Here is a 19,014-nt window from a genome sequence, read left to right as displayed (position 1 = left end):
CTTGTGTTGGACCTTCTGAATGGAAAGAGAAGTGGAGGATCCATCATGCGTATGCAGAGGAAAGAGGAACTGCCCACTTAAATTGTATGGATCAATTGAATTCTTCCAGCATCACAAGCTCGGGTTTTTAAATCGTTTTTAATCTTGACAGTTTTCACTGACCTTATCATTGGCTTGACTTAGTTTATGTTAAGGCAGAAGTGGGTAGAGCAGCCGGAACATGTGCACAACTAATCTTTATGCTCAGGTAGATAGAAAGTGTCACCAAAATAGCTCATGGCGAGAAGACAACTTGAGCTTTGTAAGTGTGTAAGTATTTCACTCCTGAAACATTTTAAATTCACTTCAGTAGCCGAGATCTCTGCTGGGATGTATTGATTTACAACTGGGGATTACTTTTAAGGAATCAACTGCGAGTCTTCTTCTGAATTTCATTTTGATGACACTGTAGTTTCATAGCAGAATACCACAGGATATTGTGTCTCTAGAAACATCCCAGTTATTCTGCACGATACAGGTCTCACTGTAGCAGGCAGTGTGAGTAGACGTCCAATATTAGTAGTGCACCATTAATCTAATTTGAATCAAAGGATCTGGATGTGCAATTATGTAACCCCTAAAGGCTTTGAATGAAACACATGCTGATACGAATGTGGTAACCTGTTCTCTGTTTTTTTGCCAAGCTGTGCTGTGCATGGTCATATGACTATCTGCTGTGTAGACCTAATAAAAAAGATGCTAATTAGCAGACTGATGATGAATTGCTCTCCACGGAATGGAGTGCAATAAAAGGCAGGGCTCTACAGCGTTAGCTAACAGATGACATGATCTGCTGTTGGTTGAAGCAGCAGCAGGAAAGGTGCAAAGATGATTCATTTTGATCATGGAAAGAGATAAATTTTCTGATTATTTTGTACATGCAATTGTTTCGGGTCTAAATAAATCCTTCCACAGTCAACACCATTCAAGGGAATACTTCTGATATAGAATACCTCTGTATTTCTGACTGTCTTTCCCTCATGTATTTTAGCATCATGACTTACCTGTTGGGCTGATAGCAATAGAGAGAGACACCTTACCTGAACATTTAACTTGATGTTGAGTTTTTTTATGATAGTCAAGAGGACGGTCTTTCATGTCTGCCTGTCTTCCTCCTTCTTCTGTCATAACATTTTCCTTGAAGGTGAGAGGCGGAGCCAGATGGTGCTTTTATGCTCCAGCAGATGCTAAATGAAATTTTGTTACGAAAAGGTAATGCAGGAACTCTAATTCAGGGTCCTAAATAAAATGCTGTTGTCGGTAATTCTGTCGGCCTCTGCATTTTCTAACCAAGGTACTAAAAGGAAACAGTTTTAGCCTGTGGAGTAGTGTTAGCATAAAGGTGTGTAAATTGACTGTGCTTAAAAAAAGACCAATCTACAGATATGCTAATTTCAACAGAGTTTAGAAATGATCATGTAACTACTAGATTTACTGAGTAGCAGTGTGTTGTACAACTGCAAAGGAGTGTCATTGACACCCTGGAAAGTATAACATTGAAACGTAACATTCTCTGGCCCCTTTATCTAACCCCTAAGATCTCATCTAAACGCCTATACCTAAACAAACTGGGACATTTACCCTAAAAAGTTTTAATAGGTGCGAATCATAGACAGTATAAAGATGGTCGCCATGACTGCTCCTTAAAAGTAAAGCCAAACAGAGCTGTATATTAGAGAGAGTCCGGCCAACTCAAATCATGGGCGCCATGTTTACTACATCGGAGGGAAGATTCTACAGTGTAACCCTATGGGGTGGATGTGCTATGTTGAAATTAATGTCTCGTTTTTACCATTAACGGGCCTATAAATATTATTACCAACATCTGTCAAAATTTAAAAGACTCACTTAAATAACCCAGCATCTACTTACTTAAATATCTTAAATGTGCCTGTAAAATCCTTTGTAACCCAATTGCCTCATCAGTCACAGAGCTGTTTTTACCTTCTCTTCAGTCTCCCATGTTCATCTTACTGTTATGTAGTATTGTCATTAAAATATTAACCAGCCAGAAATAATAACTTAGTAGTAACCCAGGCAAAGTTAAGTGTCAATTAAATTGACTATCTACATTGACATAAATTACATGCACACTATATATAATGGTAGCTGCTGTTTTTCTAAGTCTTTAGTCTAGATAACTAGCATAACGCTACCATAAGGCTTGGTTATTAACTTCAAACTGCATTTGTAAAACGGTGTTGGGCGTTTTTGAGATCAATGTATGCATTAATGATGGTATGACTTTATTTTTCCTATATAAAATCTTAACAGACATCAGAGAGAGAAACTGACATTTACCTCACATAATAGGGAGAATCGAGGCGTCCAGTTCTTCCTTTTAAACTTCTGCTCCCATAACCTTTATTCACTGGGGTAACCATGGAGTCTCCCTTGTGTTTTCCTGATCCTGTGCTGAAGCCGTGGCATATTTTAACTTTTAATCCAACTTTATTCTCTGTTATTGCCACTTCTCTATGGGTGAATATTGGGGGGGTCTTCATTTTTCAGGCCAAGGACACCAAACTGATGGAGATGGAGACTAAGTAGTGTTCTATTAAGTTTATATTAAACTGAGACTAGTGGTATTTATAAATATACATTGTTACTGTATTTTGCAGTTAATATTAAGCTATTCCTTATCCCTTTAGTAAAATATGTTGGATTCATATGAAAGTGTATTTAAAGAAATTTTGATTACATAAACCTAAAAAATGTCTAATCAACCAAAGATTTTGCGACCCCCCCTGCAGTGCCTCTGTGGACCCCCTGTTGACGACCCATGCATTCAAGTACGCGTGAAACAATAATAATAACAACAACAAATCGAGGATTTTTTAGTTAATTTTAAGTTAATATAATGCTGATGTATCCTCAAGTGCTTGTTATTCTGAAAAATTTGGTTTTCCATAGTTATTTGATGCAATAGAAACAAGATTAGACATGATGATAAGTGTAAGTTACCATGCAGTGAGACAGTAAGAGTTGGAAATAATAAATAAATAAATAATAAGCAAAGTGTATAATCCAACACTTCTTTGTAGCTTGTGGAGGTAGTGCAGAGTGCAGTATTAATTAAATAAAAACGTGAGTCAGTCTGGTTGAAGTGCGGGAGGGTCATTGATGTGGCTCCACTCTTGGGTCGTACTCTGCAGACTCTAGCTCCAAACTCACAATATAGTGCTGCCCATATCCCTGGAATTGTAGCATCAGTTTGACGAATGCTAGGTTAATATTTATATGCAGTCTATAGTTTGAACCTTTGAAAATGTGTGGGGACAATCTTCACAACGTTACCGTTCCATGAGAAATTGACCTCTACAAGATCATAAAAACAAGAACACACACACGCACACACCCACACACTCTCCACATCATGAGCCGTTTCTGCTCTGATTCTCAGTATTAGTAGCAATGGCCATTTGATAAACCTTGGTCCCTGTGGGCGGAGTGTGTGTGTTTGTGTGTGTGTGTGTTCATTCTCCTCATTCCATTACTGCAGACCCTGGTCAATGTGGCGTGGCAGCTTCTATAATTCTCTCATTGTTTGCTTTTTAGTCTCTTGATAAAATCAAATCGAATGGCTATTCTTTTTCTGCTCTGCTGTTGAGTTCTGATGCAATAACAGTCAAATGTTTACATACACTTGCAACCTCTGCCTTCCTGTAACTTTGAAATCAGTCTGCACCAACTCATGGACCAGCGTTTGATAACAATAATAAGATTCATTTTGCCATGACTTTTGGATAGGTGCATGAAGGCCACGTAGCTGGAAAAAGTTAGTAGTAGAAGGGAGAGCTGGAAACCAGATTATAGGCTGGTCCATACCCATGGACGTATAGAGCTTGTTTATAAGTGTCCTTCTCTATCGCCATTATAGAGTCACTAGACCTTCCCAAAAGTATGCCAAGAGGTAGCCATTGGACCCCTCTTCTCAATTTTTCTTGTGGGCCTAAATATTTGGTCAGGACAGTGTGCCCCTGCAGTGGAGTAAGAGTTAAATCATAGTGCCACATTGATCTTCTCCTAAACTATCAACATAAGTGCATTGCTTCAATTCAGGTCCATTAGCTACTTGGATTAGCAAAACATCTTCAAGAAACTATACATAATTATATAATTCACATAGATATATATAAAAAAAAATACATTTTTGTGTTTGGAATTCAATTACTAGATAAATGTTTGGGGTGAGCTGGATATAAGCTGCTTACTGTTACAACACCTCTGCTGGGGGGTCTTACAGGTAATCGCTGGGCATGGATGTGGTGGGCCAGCTGGTCTCAAGTGAGCAGACTGGCAGGCAATCAGAGCAATCGGCGGGATGACAGAGAGTCTATTTTCTCCTTCACTGGGCTTTATATCTGTCCTGCTGTGTACTAAATCATTCCCATTGATCCCCAAACACCAACACACCTACCCCAACCATCAGCACCAAGTGCATGCTATAATACTGCACAATAACTCCATCTAAAATCCCTGGACTAGCTCTCCATCTACTCCTTTGGTTTGTGAAGGGATGAGTCTCAGAATGGTAGTTGTTTCAAAAGAAGCTAAAGATAAGGCTTAATGTCATTATATTGTTCTGAGCTTTTTACTCCCTCCCTGTTTGGAGCAGATAGGTGAGGTTTAAGAAGGAGAGGGTGATGCTACCTGAGAAATGCAATAGGGGAATGAGCTGGGGTAATGCTCTGTTGATAAGAGAAGGATAATGTGTTTGTTGACCTTCACCTTGCTGGGCCGCCTTGGCTGTTGTTTGTGTAATCTTTGCCCCTCACGGTTCCACCTTGCATAAATCTGGCGCAAGAGAAAAAAAAAAAAAAAGCAAGAGAGCAAGAAATAAAGAATGTGGGGGTGGAGCTGGCGTTCTTCAGTTGGTGCGGAAAAACAGCCATGCATCACACTGGACAGGTCATTTGAACAGTGCAATGCTGCGTCTGAGTGTTCCTGAGATTAGGGAGGCTAATAATTTCTGAGGGCGATGCTTTATGTTAATGTGACAGCCCTTGCTGTATATTTCTGCTGAGGCACTGTCTTTGTGGCTCTTAATTTTTCTTTAATGGAACTGTTGTGTTTGTATCAACAGACACCTCAGAGATTTTGACCGGGCCCTGAATTAACTTGTTTTTACAGCAGAGGATGTCCTCTGATTATTTCTCACCCAGACAAACCAAGGACATTCTTGACACAATGGCCTCACCAACAACAAGATGTGAACTAGTTTTGACAATAGATCCTGGTCTTTTTAACCCTCATCAGTCTAAATTAATAAGTTGAGTCTCTCTTCATGTCCTGTAGTAGAAGCTTTAATAACCAAATTAGTGTCATTCAAGCTGTATATCGATTCTCCACTATGTTGCAGTTTACAAGACATACAAAACAAATTACTAATTCCCAAATGTGTTCATTCCTGCCAAAGTCACTTCCACTTGTAATGCATGCAGCGGAGGCACAGTAACAGTGTCTATGACAAACGTACTTGACAAAGAACTGAACTCATAAGTTTGCAAGTTTAATGTGTCGCCACGTTGAACTTGCATTTATGAAATGACTTCAACCACTTTGTTGACCAAGGCAAAATGAAATGATGCAACATCTTGCAACGGTGTTGAACAGGTTACTTCACTCTTAGCTTCTATACATTCTTCCATATACCTTTTTATAGCATACCAAACATTTACTTCAAGAGATGCAGCAAAATAATGCTCAAAGAAAATCCGTCATGCTTGATTTGCTATGCTTCATCAACACAGTTGAGCATCACTGTGTTTCCTTTGGAGAGCAGGATGATCGGTCCTTTCATGTAGCCCATATGATATTCAGCTTCCCCCTCCATCCCCTCAGGCTAAAGAACAGTCAAAGGTATTGCTTGCTGCAGCCAACAAAGTCAAATTTCAAAATTCCCATCACCTCAGGAATCACAATTGTTTAAGACTTGAAACAATGTCACTGGGAATGTAGAGATAATACACTCCATAAAGGTCATTTCAAATTATTTGATGCATCCACAAATAAACTTAAATAAAAAATAAATAAAAGTTACATACAACCAGTCCACGGTCAGGTTGAGTGGGCATCGTTCCATCAGTGGTTGTTAGCTGTGTAACTGACCTTGTTCAGTGTGATTTCAGTGTGTGTGTGAGAGAGAGAGACTGTGGCTGCCCTCAGGGGTGAACTCATTCATTAAGTCAGTCACTCAGTCATTAAACTGCATATCAAGCAGAGATCCCCTTGGCTGGACATTTACTGCACATCATTCACCACTCAAACTTTAAGTTTGCCAGTTACAAAATGAAAAAGGGAGTTGTCCCAAAAGTTGCAATAAAAGATCCTTTGTTTTTTGCACAAATGTGATTATTATCACCACTTACATTCCTATACAACACACACCACCACTTGTTTATTTGTAATTTTGTCTACCATATATTACATATGTTATCACTGTTTTGAATGTTTTGTCTAATTGTACATAAAACAAATAATAATAATAAAGGATTCTTATGATATTGTTAATGAGAGCATGAAGAGCATAGCATGTATTTCCGCTAAATTTCTCTAAATCTCACAGAGAAGAATAGTTTGAAATAGTAAAGAATTTATTGTTATTTATTGTTATTATTGACTCACACAGACCATGTTTAACAAATATATTTAACAAGTAATTAAAATATTAAGTGGTGGGTGGGTTTTATCATTACTGATTGAATATGTGCCTTTCTTTGACCAAAACTAGCATCAGTAGTTTTTTTTCAGTCATCAGTTCCTTGTGTGCAGCTGAGTCTATGGAAATAAGTCAATTTATTCAGATATGCAATATTTGCTGTCTATATTTAGAGACTCTATAGAAACATGGCAGCATGGAATACAAAACAGACATGAGTTTTGGCCCCACACTTTTCAGAAGTTGCAAAACCTCAACAACAACTTGAGCTGCCATTTCTACTGACTATGGCCAGGTCAGCTTAGGTCTTCATATTCCCAACAGTGACCCTTGAGGTGGATGTGTTTATGCAATGATGAAAACCCTGCATGTGACAAACAGAGGCACAGGACATTACATCGGTGGGTTACGTTGGTATTCTGTTCACAGATGTAAAGAAATTATATGTTGAACTACATGTTGTCCTATCAACATTTTAACCCTAACCCATATTTTTCAATTCAATCAATGCACTGCTTTAAAATACTTAGGGTGCTACAACTGCCTTCCCAGTCAAAGGAGTGGGTTACAAACATAGCAACATATCTGACAATAATTCTCATGTAAAACATTTGATAATGCACATGTTTGACTGAGGAAACCCTATAGGTGTCTTTCTTTGCTTTTGTGTATTCTTACATTGCAGTACAGTATACACTATTATTAGAATTTGAAATAATACCTGAAATGCTTCGCTTTCTGCTGTGGTAAAATGGGGTTTCTGACCAAACCTAAACTGCCTATATATATATATATCACCTCGAAGCAGTCAGTGTATAGGGTGTATAGGGTTGTATTTAAGATAAACTTGAATCTTGCTCAGTACAAAATCACTAATTATAAAGGAAGTTAATTTGCAATCACAGCTTAGAAAAGATATGTCATTCTTAATCTTTATTGTGTTGAGGACACAGGCAGGTCTACAGACCAGGTCAGCTCTAACAGGGAAAAAAAGTCAATACTAATGGTTGAATATTTTTGAGAGGCACGCGACAGCACTGGATTGAATTAGTTCCAGATTTTCCGATCCAATTCAACCTAATTGTGTGGCTACTGCTGATATAATCTTAATAGCAGTTACAAAAGCTTCCTTGAAATAGAACATAAACACTGTCCTATTTCAATCTCCAACTTTTGTTCCATTTCTGGCACAAGTATCAGGTACCATCAAGGATTTTAGATTTGGTGATTTACTATTTCTGTTGGCACTCAGGCACACTGGTGTCCACAGGCAACATGTGACTTGACTAATTCACTGCCAGTCAGACAGAAGGCAGAGTGAAGGCCGGAGTTAAAATGTGTTCCATTTAGATTTTTCTTCCATCAGTTCCCTGGTGCTCTCCTTTGTCTCGGGACATCAGGTTCAGTGTGTGCCAGATATCTTTTCAGAATATTATTTCCATTTTTTCCAGTCTCTCTGAGTTTGTCATATGTTAAATAAAATTTTGGTTTATTGGCATGAGCAGTTTGCTGCAGTAGGTTATACTGGACTGAACCAGGCTTTTAAGTTGTGTTGTTTTAACTTCTTCCCAGTCACACTTGGAATGTCAAAATAACCCCGTGCTCATTTTATTTAAGCCACTGACCCATAAGAAGTTGAGTTACAGTCATTTTTGAATACTGTTCTTTAAAATTTGCCCATTGGTGTATTGTAGTATATACAGCAGGCCTATTCACACACATGCAGCCCAGAACCAACCCCAGTAGCCCAGCCTGCGGTCCAGCCCACTTGAACTAAGTTGAACTGATGTGTTTCTGACCGTGAATGGAACACGTAGCTTCCTGTTGCTTTGAGGCGTGGCTAGCCTTGTTGGCGGAAGCAGTGCCAAGATCCCCAGTCTAAAATGTGTAATTTAAACGATTTAAACCTGACTTTGACATATGCCTGGGTAAGATGAAACCAAAATTATTATTTACAGAATGCCATTTTAATTTCCTTTATTCTATTTATTTGAGTAGAAAGTAGAAAATAATATTTCCACCTCTTGTAACGTGGTGATGGAAGGAAGCTTAGCCACGGATGCTAGTAGTTTAGCCGCAGCATAAAATAAAGTTGTAAAAGCAGGACACGACGGGGTGGGATTTCCACACAGTACATTTATTAACAGATGCGAACCATACAAAGCCAGGTCACACGGCATATTTAGCAACGCTCGCAGGCAAATAAAAGCTCTCGGCTCTCACCCTCCATACCGTCCACATTACTTGAATCGAAGAGAAGAACTGGTATAGAGAATGCAAGAGAGGAAACCTGCAGTATTAAGCGGCAAAACAGAGGGAGGCGCCACCTTGTGGCGTAAACTGGTCCTGTGTAATACTCTGGATGTTACACTCTGTACAATTCCAGCTCTGTTTTTATGCATTCATTGACGTGCCTTTGTCATGTTACTCAAATTAAAAGAGAACATAATCCTAATCCTATCCCACAGTGGATAAAAAAGGCATATTTTGCGTCACATGACATGTATTGGTTTGAAATTTGTGATTATCAGCTGCGTACATGATGCCTTACATATCCGGGCTACATTTATTAAAAATTTGGTCCTACAGAATTTGTAATTGAACAGCTCTGATACTGTATGATAACTAGTGCTGTAAATAGTCCATACAGTAGCTTGTTCACATTGATGCAAATAGCTTTGTTCTTCTTGAGAGCGCCATCTGGAAGGGCTTTGAAGTTGAACTTGTCATCTAACAGGCTTGGTCCATTCCTGCTCATTTGTTTCTTTTCTTCTTCTGCTTGGCGGCTTTGATGCTACAGGGTGTAATTACTGCCCTCCTCGGGGAAAAAATGAATTACTAGGACCGAACGTCAGATTCTGCATGGCTTCCACAGCGTTACTGCTGCTTTGATCTTGGCTCCTTGATTTGTCATGACAGAATTCTCATGTATCGAAATCACGTATCACGTTATTACCACGTTAACTTCGACAGCCAGCATACTCAACACTAAGGAGGGTTCTTCCTACTCATTGGCAGATTTTGTTTTCCAGTTTTGTGTTTGGCTTATTATGACATGATAGTGCTGCAGCTGGCTACATATTTAGTACAGAGCAGCATTACCTTTGAGGGTTTTGAAGACATTAGATGTGTAAATGAAAATGTGCCCAAGGTCACTCATTTGTGCTGCGGATGAATCTTAAAAGCTGAACCGTAGCCTGAGCCATGGCAAGGTCGTGGCTCAGCTGAAAAACTGGAGCTCTGTGCAATAAAAAGAACAAGAGCTGACGTCTCTCTGTTTGTCTGTCAGTAGCTGGACAATTTCAGAAATGTGTTCAGAAACACACATTTTTAGGTCTTTCTTATTGCTACAGTTCAAGAGTTGAAGCGTTTCTCAGATGCTGGTCTCTCGTAGCTGCAGACAATCTGTCAACATTCAGTCTTTCTGTCTCTTTACCCTGTCTGTGCTCCGTCTGTCACTGTTATTTTATCTCTTCTTTCATTTACATTCTGCCTCACACTGTAGTGACTTGCTTTATGTAGCCGCGTCCTCCCCACTTCAGCTTGTCCCTTTATCTTTCCTTTCTTTATTAGTGCCTCTGTCAACATTCACAGCAGACTACTATTTCAAGCCTTCCATTTCCTTCTGCACTCTCTTATCCTCACCTTTCTTTTACCTTTGCTATCTCCCTCAGCACCTTCTAAGCTCCCCTCCAACCCGCTGTCACCCCACCCCGCCCCACCCTCCCTTCCCCTCTCATGCTGTAGCTGCTCTGGGATCCAGATCATTGCTGCCTTCTTCACTGAAAGGCATGTCTGGCGAGAGTGAGCATACATCAAAGGAGCCGCGATACAGGACTGGACAACGGCACTCCAAAGAAAGGGAATTTTGTCATTGCTGACATGATTGTGATTTTATGGATTTTTAAATCTTCAGGAAATGACACTGAAGAAAAAACAAGTGGAGCATGCAGAAGTGGACAGTCAGTGGTCCAGTGGATGTACAATATTCGTTTTTTATGGCCAAGTCACTCTGCGCAATCCAACAGTGGACAGATGTCCTTCGCTTTGTGGCTTTGAAATTTCGTTGTGCTGGCGAGTGGCTGCACAAGCTAAGCCACAAGTTGTCTACAGAGGAGGATCCAAGAGCCATCCATCTATCCTGACTTGTTACAGGCCATAATCATTTGAAAAAAGGAAATACTGTGTCTCTGGCAGTCTATTTAGTGGTTGACTAAACCAACTGTATTTGTGAGTGTAATGTGTTGGAAGTGTCTGGTAGCATCAAGGACAGACAGACTGCTGGTATTGTATGAGACTTTTGCTCTTTTAAACAGTGTCTTGCTGTATGTCTGAACTGTTTGACCATCATGTGCCCCATTGATGCTTTACATTTAAGGGGTCCTATGAAAAGGGGTTCATGCCAAGCCCCTGGACTGATCATCCTCTATCAGAGTGCCTGTATAGGGTGGCTCATTCTCGGATGCGTTGCTGCGTCTGTCAAACAGAGCTCGCCCCTGTCTGGGAACTCTGTGAGCAGATCTCATGAGGCAACAGCCTCTTATGCTTACCCTGAGCAACAGCACCTGCATGTGACGAGGCACCGCTCCTCTCCACCCATCTCCATATACATGTCTCCAGCATCGCTGAAGGGTGGTCATGGTGAGTGGCAAAACTGGCAGGATGCTCAGATGAGACGACGCATGAAACATTTCGTGAATTTTCTTAATTGCACCACAAAACATAAAGGAACAGAAAAGTCATTTAGTTCAAATCTGCTAAAGTTTTATGAAATAAGAACAATGAGAACAATCATGCACATACGTTATCCAATCAAAAAAATATTAAATATACTCTTCCCATGGTGACATATGGTTTAAAGTAAAACTGTATGGTTACTTGAAATACAAAATTTAGTGCAACTGAAACCCACCTAAAGGCAACTCATATTTATATGAGGATTCATTTTGTGAGGGTTACTAAATATCAGGTGGTGTCACACTGGCCATTAATAATGTTATCAGTTGACACACATCAACACACACATTTATTTCTTATTTATTACAAAATGTTTGATTACAAATTATAATATAAGTGTGACAATTTGAGTGAAAAAAGTACATGCCATTCAGAATGTCTTAGTATATGCCTGTTTCCAGCAACACTTGAGCTCAGGTCTTGAAAGTGGGACACAGACGCTCAGTGAAAGTACATAACAGTCGCGAGTCCTTGGTTTTTTTGTCTGTTATTTGAAGACACACAAAGGTGTTTTTTTTTTTAATCAGTAAATGGAACTTTTTTCATTTAAAATGCTGCTATGTCATAGCCCAACTCAAGCGTTGTTTCCCTCCTTGAGGTTTGCGAAGTTGTCTTTCATCTCCTGACACATTCGCTTGTTGGGGTCATTTTTTATTTAGTCAAATAAGTATCTGCTGCTTTTCTTATATATTCATCATATTGGTCTTCTGGGAGTGGGATTGCTGTTGCTTGCAATTAAACTGCTGGCTTTGGACTCATCTGTTGTCCAGGATTAGTGTTGTGAAGCTCCATGCTCCCTGAAAAAACTAAGCTACTAAAATGCGAAACCATAAATTGGTAAGAAAGACCCTCTCTGTACAACAACCTGTCTTCTGACACTTTCACTTAGTTCCGATGACATGTTTCCTACTAAATCAATGTTGTGGACTCGAACCAATTTAACCCACTTGGTTGGGGTCATTATCAAAATGACTTGACTGGGACGGCCCTTAAATTAAATATCAAGCTCCCTCTTCAATATGTAGTAATTCGTTCACAGCGTGTCACCTTGGCCAGTTGATGTAATCTATCAAAGGCCTCCATGTTCACACCTGTCACAAAGAATATCTATAATATGAAGCAATGGAAAGATTAGGCCTTGTAAATAATGTTGCTGATAATGAGCATCTTGGCGAATAGCACAGTGCAGTCATCAGCCATAAAAAGACTATAACAGAGTCTGTGACTACTGAACCTAAGCCAGCTAAAATCTGCTGTCTTATACAACTGCAGTAAAAAATGGGCATGGGCACCCGGACTTGTCTGCAGCTACACGGCCTCATACACATCAAACTTCAACGCAACAACACTGACATTTTCAGCAATTCAAGCTACGGGAGTTTGTCTGTGGAAGATCAGTAAATGGTGAGTGTTAATCACTTCACTTGTCACCTGTTATGGCTGATTTGTGTATTTCACAACTTATTATTATTATTTTTTGTTGCTGTCATTGCAGAAGACACTGTGGAAGTTGTAGACGAATGATGGTAGAAAAAGAAGCCATGTTTTCAGTATTTTTGAGGCTGTCTCGTTCTCTTCAGCCTCGACAGCCATTCCACTGCCCTGTGGCTGGGGACCTATACCTTAAACACTGTCATATGCTGTTTAATCTACAGTGGCTTCCATCTGGCCACTGTACCATAAAAACCAGATTCATGGACTGCCACTGAGAAAGTGGTCCTTCTGACAAGTTCACATGTCTCTGCCGGAGACCAAGGACCGTCCTCCTAGCGTACTGGGTTTAGCAATGATAGCTAAAATTCAAGATGAGTCCTGCCAGTTTTAAACTTCTTTGTTAACGGCTGTGGCTCAGTAGGTGCAGCGGGTTGTCCGGGTGTGTGAATGTATGTGTGCTTGTCTGAACAAATTGACTGATGTGTTATTCTTTAAAGCACTTTGAGTACCAGGTAGAAAAGAAATGTACAAATTACACCGTGCTCCTGGGAACACACAAAACCTATTGGTTGAGTATTGGTTTTATGATCTTGACACTACCAATGCATCACTGTAGTTTTTCTTGTGGATGTTTACAGAGAGTTCGTTTGACTCCGTTGCTTGTTTGTTTTTAGTTTGTCACAGGTGGACTCCTACACACATCTCAAGGATAATTAAAACAAACGGGATGCACCTGACCACAGTTGCAACTGACACATAACACATCGTCTGACTTTGTAAATGAGATTTTTTTATTATTATTATTTTCATAAATTTGCACAAAAAAAGTAAATTTCACTTTCATTTACATTTCATGTTATTATGGGTAGAGTGCTTGATGCCATTTAATAGAGATGTGGCAGGAAAGATGGTGTTTAAACAGCTCGACTCACTGGGCTTATTTTAGTCAGTTAATCCCCTGGGAGCCCCTCTCTGCATCCGTCACGTGACTCACGTTATTCCCATGTTAAAAACCACGACTGTGTGGCAGGCTGTGCAACCGTTCTGGACTGAAATTGAGAAAACAAGAGTTCTTTTTCATCATGTTCTGGGCTATCAATGCCACATGTACAGTGCAAGCTCCTGTATACCATCACCAATATACCACAACCCTTGTGTGAAACCCTGCCTACAATACAACCGCAACACACAGTTCTGCATATTGCGCTTTATCCTAAGGGTCAAAAGCATCAACAGATTTATATTTTTCACTTTTTGGCTTTTGCAGGTGTGCAGTCATTTAGAAGAATAGTGGAGAGTATGCAGCTGAAATTGGTACACCCACACAGTATTAGCATATTGTATTAGGAGGGGAATAAACTGTTCACAACTGTTCACAACTGTTCACCCTGTGATCTCAACAGGATCACAGGGCGGGGGCCACACAATGCTTTCATGAGGGCAGGGTAAAGCAGATTGGGTGGAGAAGCAAGAGTGGGGGTTCTTGGCTGTGGCAACAAAGTGCCATTGTGACTGGCATTGTTTACTTCAGAAAAGAATGGTCTCATCCGCCCGAGCCTGCTCATTAGCTTCAGCTTCCCTGGGTGTGTTTGTGTGCGTGTCAGATAGTGTTTTTGTGCAGTGCGTGTCAGAGCATCGGTTGCTTGAGCTTGGTGGAATCATGGGAAATACAATCCTGTATAACGGTGTCTACTTTACAGCCTCACACACTGTACACAAACATAAAGGAACATGAATCAGCGGCTTACCAGAATAACACAAGACATCCTCATCCTCACATTTAAAAAGACAAAACAATGGAAAGTACCTGTCATGTGAATATCTTTAATTAGCTCGTATAACAGTTTTCAAGCATGTATTTGCATTATGTTCAAAGCAACATTACGATATCATGCTTTGTATTTCTTTACATTTGTTTGTCCAGGTGCTTTATGTGCATTCTTTTTCAAAGACAGTAAAACTGAATCAAGCACTTAAAAAAAATAAAAATAATGAGCAAGCTTTCCTTACATAGGAAGTAGTGAGCAGAAGTCATGGAGTAGCCATTAGCCAAGCAGTTTTGAGGCAGTAGAGTCATAGGTCGCACACCCCCATGTCCACGACTGAGGTGCCTTGAGCAAGTTCTTAACCTCCTGCCCACTGTTCCACTCACTGCAGTGTGAGCAAATGGACAGGTTAATGAGAATGTTGTGGCCCTTGCTTGCTTGCATTGGAACAGATGCAATAGCGTAGCAGTTTTCAGGCCCGCCTGCACTGAAGAGAGCCAGAGGACTTCAGGGGGACGTGTGGCTGAGAAAAAATAAACCTGAAAAAAAAAAAAAAAAACAACGTCTGGTTAGCTAACTACAGTGCATGCCAGAGGCAAAATGGATCAATTTTTAGAAGGTTAGCTCAAGTGAAAGAGGGAGAGGACACAGAGTCTGGAGCGAGCAGAAAACGGAGGGAGCATGACCCTGATTATTTAAAGTTTGTCTGTTCTTGTATTGGTCCTGACGAGGCATGTACAACTTTATTGAGCTATGCTCAAAATTTAATTTTCTGAATGCGGTCCTTGTCCCAGTTAACATGTAATGGGGAAAATCAAATAACTGACAGTAACCTGTCCTCAACACTAAGTGGCGAATAGTTTCAGCGGGTTAATACGGCCCCCTTTTCTGGTTGAATTATTACGTCATAAAATCAAAACTAGAGTCGTTTGGTGTCAGCATAGACATATATACATGTACGTACATACATGTACTATACATGTCTATGTGTGAGTATCCAGCACTTCCAGATGACATCATGACATAGGGGATGTTGACGTCTCCTCTTATAATCTGCTTATAATTGGTTGGACGACAGAAAGAAGCGGAAGAGGAAGAGAGGTTAGCAGTTAGCGGTTGTTATGAAGGCAGAACAACTTATCAGTTTTGTTTTGTCCTTTTATTCTTTGGATAAATTGACAAAAGCTGTATTTTTATTTCATCTTTTTTAGGATAAAACTTATTGTATCTTTTAGCAGCTACTATACAAATGAATGGATAGAACCTGAATTATTTTGACATTTTATTACTTTATTTTTTATGAATAATGTGCTGTCACCATATTTTTTGTGTTTGGTGGAAAATTAAAAAATATAAATGAAAACTTTATCAAGCTATCTCTGCTAAATATATTGTGAAAAATAAATTAAATTAACCACGACTAAGGTCTAACCACAAACCGATCTTGTGATCCCAGTCGAATGGGGCTGAACATAGCCGAATGTGCAAGCCAAACATATGTTGACGTCTTGTGGAAGCGCCGGATACTTGGGGCGAGCAGATCTAGTACCTACACTGGCATTTCAAACAACAACAAGATGGATAATAGTACAGCTTTTTTAATCTCGTAGTAATGTGTGCACGAATTATGGTGCAGATAAGATGCATGCTATTCCTTAGGTGGTTTTTCTACTAGTTCTGTTTACCTCCTTCTGCTTTCTTGGATGTTTTTGTTCTGCGGTCATAGCCAGCACAGTGGTTGTGGAGCATGCGCACATGCGTTGGTTAAACTCAGATTAAGCTGTATACATGCTGGTTAAAATCAGCTCCCAATGGCACTATCTGTCTTAGTTGGTAGTTGATAAGGAAAATTCGATATTAGTCAGAGTAACACGTTTACGTGCACTTAAACTGTTGACTTAAGTCAGATTAAGGCAATAATTTATTTTTTTCCCACGTGTACGTAAATGTGAGTGTTATTTGCAAAGAGGTGCTAGTTAACAACAGTATGTGACCATGTAATTTACACTGCCATATTGAAAAGCACCAAAATTTAAAGGCCAAGTGTGTGTGGCACATACAAAGGATCAACAGTAAGAGTAATAATAATAATTGGGTGGGGGTCCGGGGGGGCTTTGCTTTGTAAAATAACTGCATGGATCATATGCGGCCCTCGTGTTAGTTTAGAAGTTCATAATTTACGCTTCCTCTTTCTCCTCTATTCAGCTGGTACTACGTACATCTTTGGAAAAGGAGGAGGCCTCATTACATTCAACTGGCCAGCTAACGAGAGGCCAAGCACCAGGACGGACAGACTGACCGTTGGCTTCAGCACGTCCCTGAAAGATGGCATCCTGGTCAGAATTGACAGTGCACCAGGCCTGGGGGACTACCTCATGCTGCACATAGTAAGTCCTTAAATATATTTTGCTTGGCCCATTTCAGTTTGGTATAGATTTTTATAGACACAGGAGACACATCATGAGCACTTGAGAAGCTTTTTGTTGAAAGCAATTCAATCTTCCTGTCTGTCTTCCTGTGATATTAATAAGACATCCTAGCTTGAAACAAATGGCTGGTCATGCACATAATGTCAGTGTCTGTACATCAGGCTTTAAAGGTTTCTAAAATTCAGATGTTACAACTGTGTTTGAATCCCTCCTGTATTCATAACACACTGAGCACTGACCTGCCACTACCTAACTGATCAAAAGGTTTCCATGTAGGTAATAAGTCACAATCTGTATTTTCTCTGTGTCCTCAACTTGCACAGTAACTTCCACAATAAAAACTAAAAATACACGCAATAACTGCAATAATTTTGTCTTCTCATTTCAGCAACAAGGCAAAATTGGAGTCACGTTCAACATTGGCACGGTGGATATCGGTGTGGAGGAAAGTAGTACCCCAGTGAATGATGGGAAGTATCATGTTGTCCGTTTCACCAGGAATGGTGGCAATGCTACACTGCAGGTGGATAACTGGTCGATCAATGAGCATTTCCCAACAGGTAAAACACAAATACACCAATCAGGGAAGTGAATGTGTTGCTATTAACAGGCTATGACAATGGGATTATGTCATAATAGAGATGAAAAGGTCACTGGAGAGCATCTGCTTCAGAAGTGTCAGTTAATCTTGTGCTTTTGAGCTTTTGAACACTCTGCATAGCAGAATACGTAAATGTATATGTATATATTTAGTTATGACTTTCTATATAGGCATTTACTGAGAGAGAACAGTATTTGTATTCCTGAGGGGGGCGTTGACTACACAAATTACACGTATGGAATCTGTGAACTCCATAGACCTCTGTTGGTCTCCTGCAGGAACTGCAACATGCAGTGTGTGGCAAATGGCCTCCTTGAATGAAGTTAACCCAGGTCAACTAAACAAGCATACTCACCTGGAAAACATTTCACATAAAACTTTGGGTATGTTTAGATTAAACACGTATTTTAATGTGCCTGATCTGGCAGATCTGCATCTGATCTGCATGTAAAGTGAAGCCTAAGAACCCTGTATTTAAAGAGCAAGTCTTTCTTCACATTTATCCTGTCAAAAATGTCCAACCTGATTGTCCTAGCAGATAACAAGCCTAATAGTTGATTTCTTTGGAACATGGGACTATAGAGGAGAGGATATTGTAAGCCATGCTGGAACTGGCACTGCTGCAAACTCAGCTGCCAGTATAGTGCCGTGTGTTTGTAAATGAGAGAAAAGAAAAAAAGAAGATTCTTAAGAGGAGTAGCATTTACAAACAGGACGGCTTGGCAGGAGATGGTTGCTTGTGCAGGTTCTCCCAGCCCCACACTCTCACCTCTTTTACATTTTCCAGGGCGTACTCTGACAGCTGGCTGTTTTTAATGTCACCTGCATGGACTGGCAATGGAGATGACATGAGCAGTCGAGTCGGCATTAATTGAATGGTTGTATATAAAGTCAGTGAATCATAATATGCAAAAGTCGGACCTGGTTTGTTGGCTTGAGATGGACTGGTTGGATAGCTCTTATCAGGGTAGTCCAGTTCCCTTGGGGAATTGTTTGTGGGACATAAGGCAGGAGGATGATAGGTAAAGTAATACCATAGAATATAAAATAGGGATGGAAATATTAAACAGGAGCTATCAGAAAGTAGAAAGTATTGTACTATAATTTTCAGTTGTAAGGTTGTAAAATATGTGATTGAGTTGCTGCAAAGGAATTTGTTATCAATCCGTAATACAATGATTATTTGACTTTGACTTCAAAAATGCAGTCAAATTCAGTCCTGATAGGAGACTTACTATCAGTCCGCTGCAGATAAAAGTCCCACAGAATCCACACTCCTGCCCTTGCCTGACACCCTGCCTCATCACTGGCTTAAGTGCTTGGCGTCACTGCACCAGTTTTTCCACA

At 40.0% G+C, this 19,014-nt stretch overlaps 1 protein-coding gene across 5 annotated transcripts in view; it reads left to right on the top strand.

Annotated features, from left to right (window-relative positions):
- Positions 1 to 19,014, top strand: part of nrxn3a (neurexin 3a) — a 142,841-nt gene that overhangs the window by 105,376 nt on the left and 18,451 nt on the right. For all 5 annotated transcript variants that reach the window (XR_007114580.1, XR_007114579.1, XM_047610501.1 and 2 more), the window contains 2 exons: positions 16,843 to 17,024; positions 17,455 to 17,626. Coding sequence is in view for 3 of the 5 variants with exons in the window: in XM_047610501.1 (XP_047466457.1) it covers positions 16,843 to 17,024; positions 17,455 to 17,626 (354 nt within the window). In the remaining 2 variants the exon portion in view is untranslated. The remainder of the gene's footprint in view (positions 1 to 16,842; positions 17,025 to 17,454; positions 17,627 to 19,014) is intronic.

This window comes from Mugil cephalus, chromosome 17 (assembly GCF_022458985.1).
Source record: "Mugil cephalus isolate CIBA_MC_2020 chromosome 17, CIBA_Mcephalus_1.1, whole genome shotgun sequence".
Lineage (NCBI taxonomy): Eukaryota > Metazoa > Chordata > Actinopteri > Mugiliformes > Mugilidae > Mugil > Mugil cephalus.
Note: the sequence above shows the minus strand (reverse complement) of the source record. Positions and strands in the feature narration are given on the sequence as shown.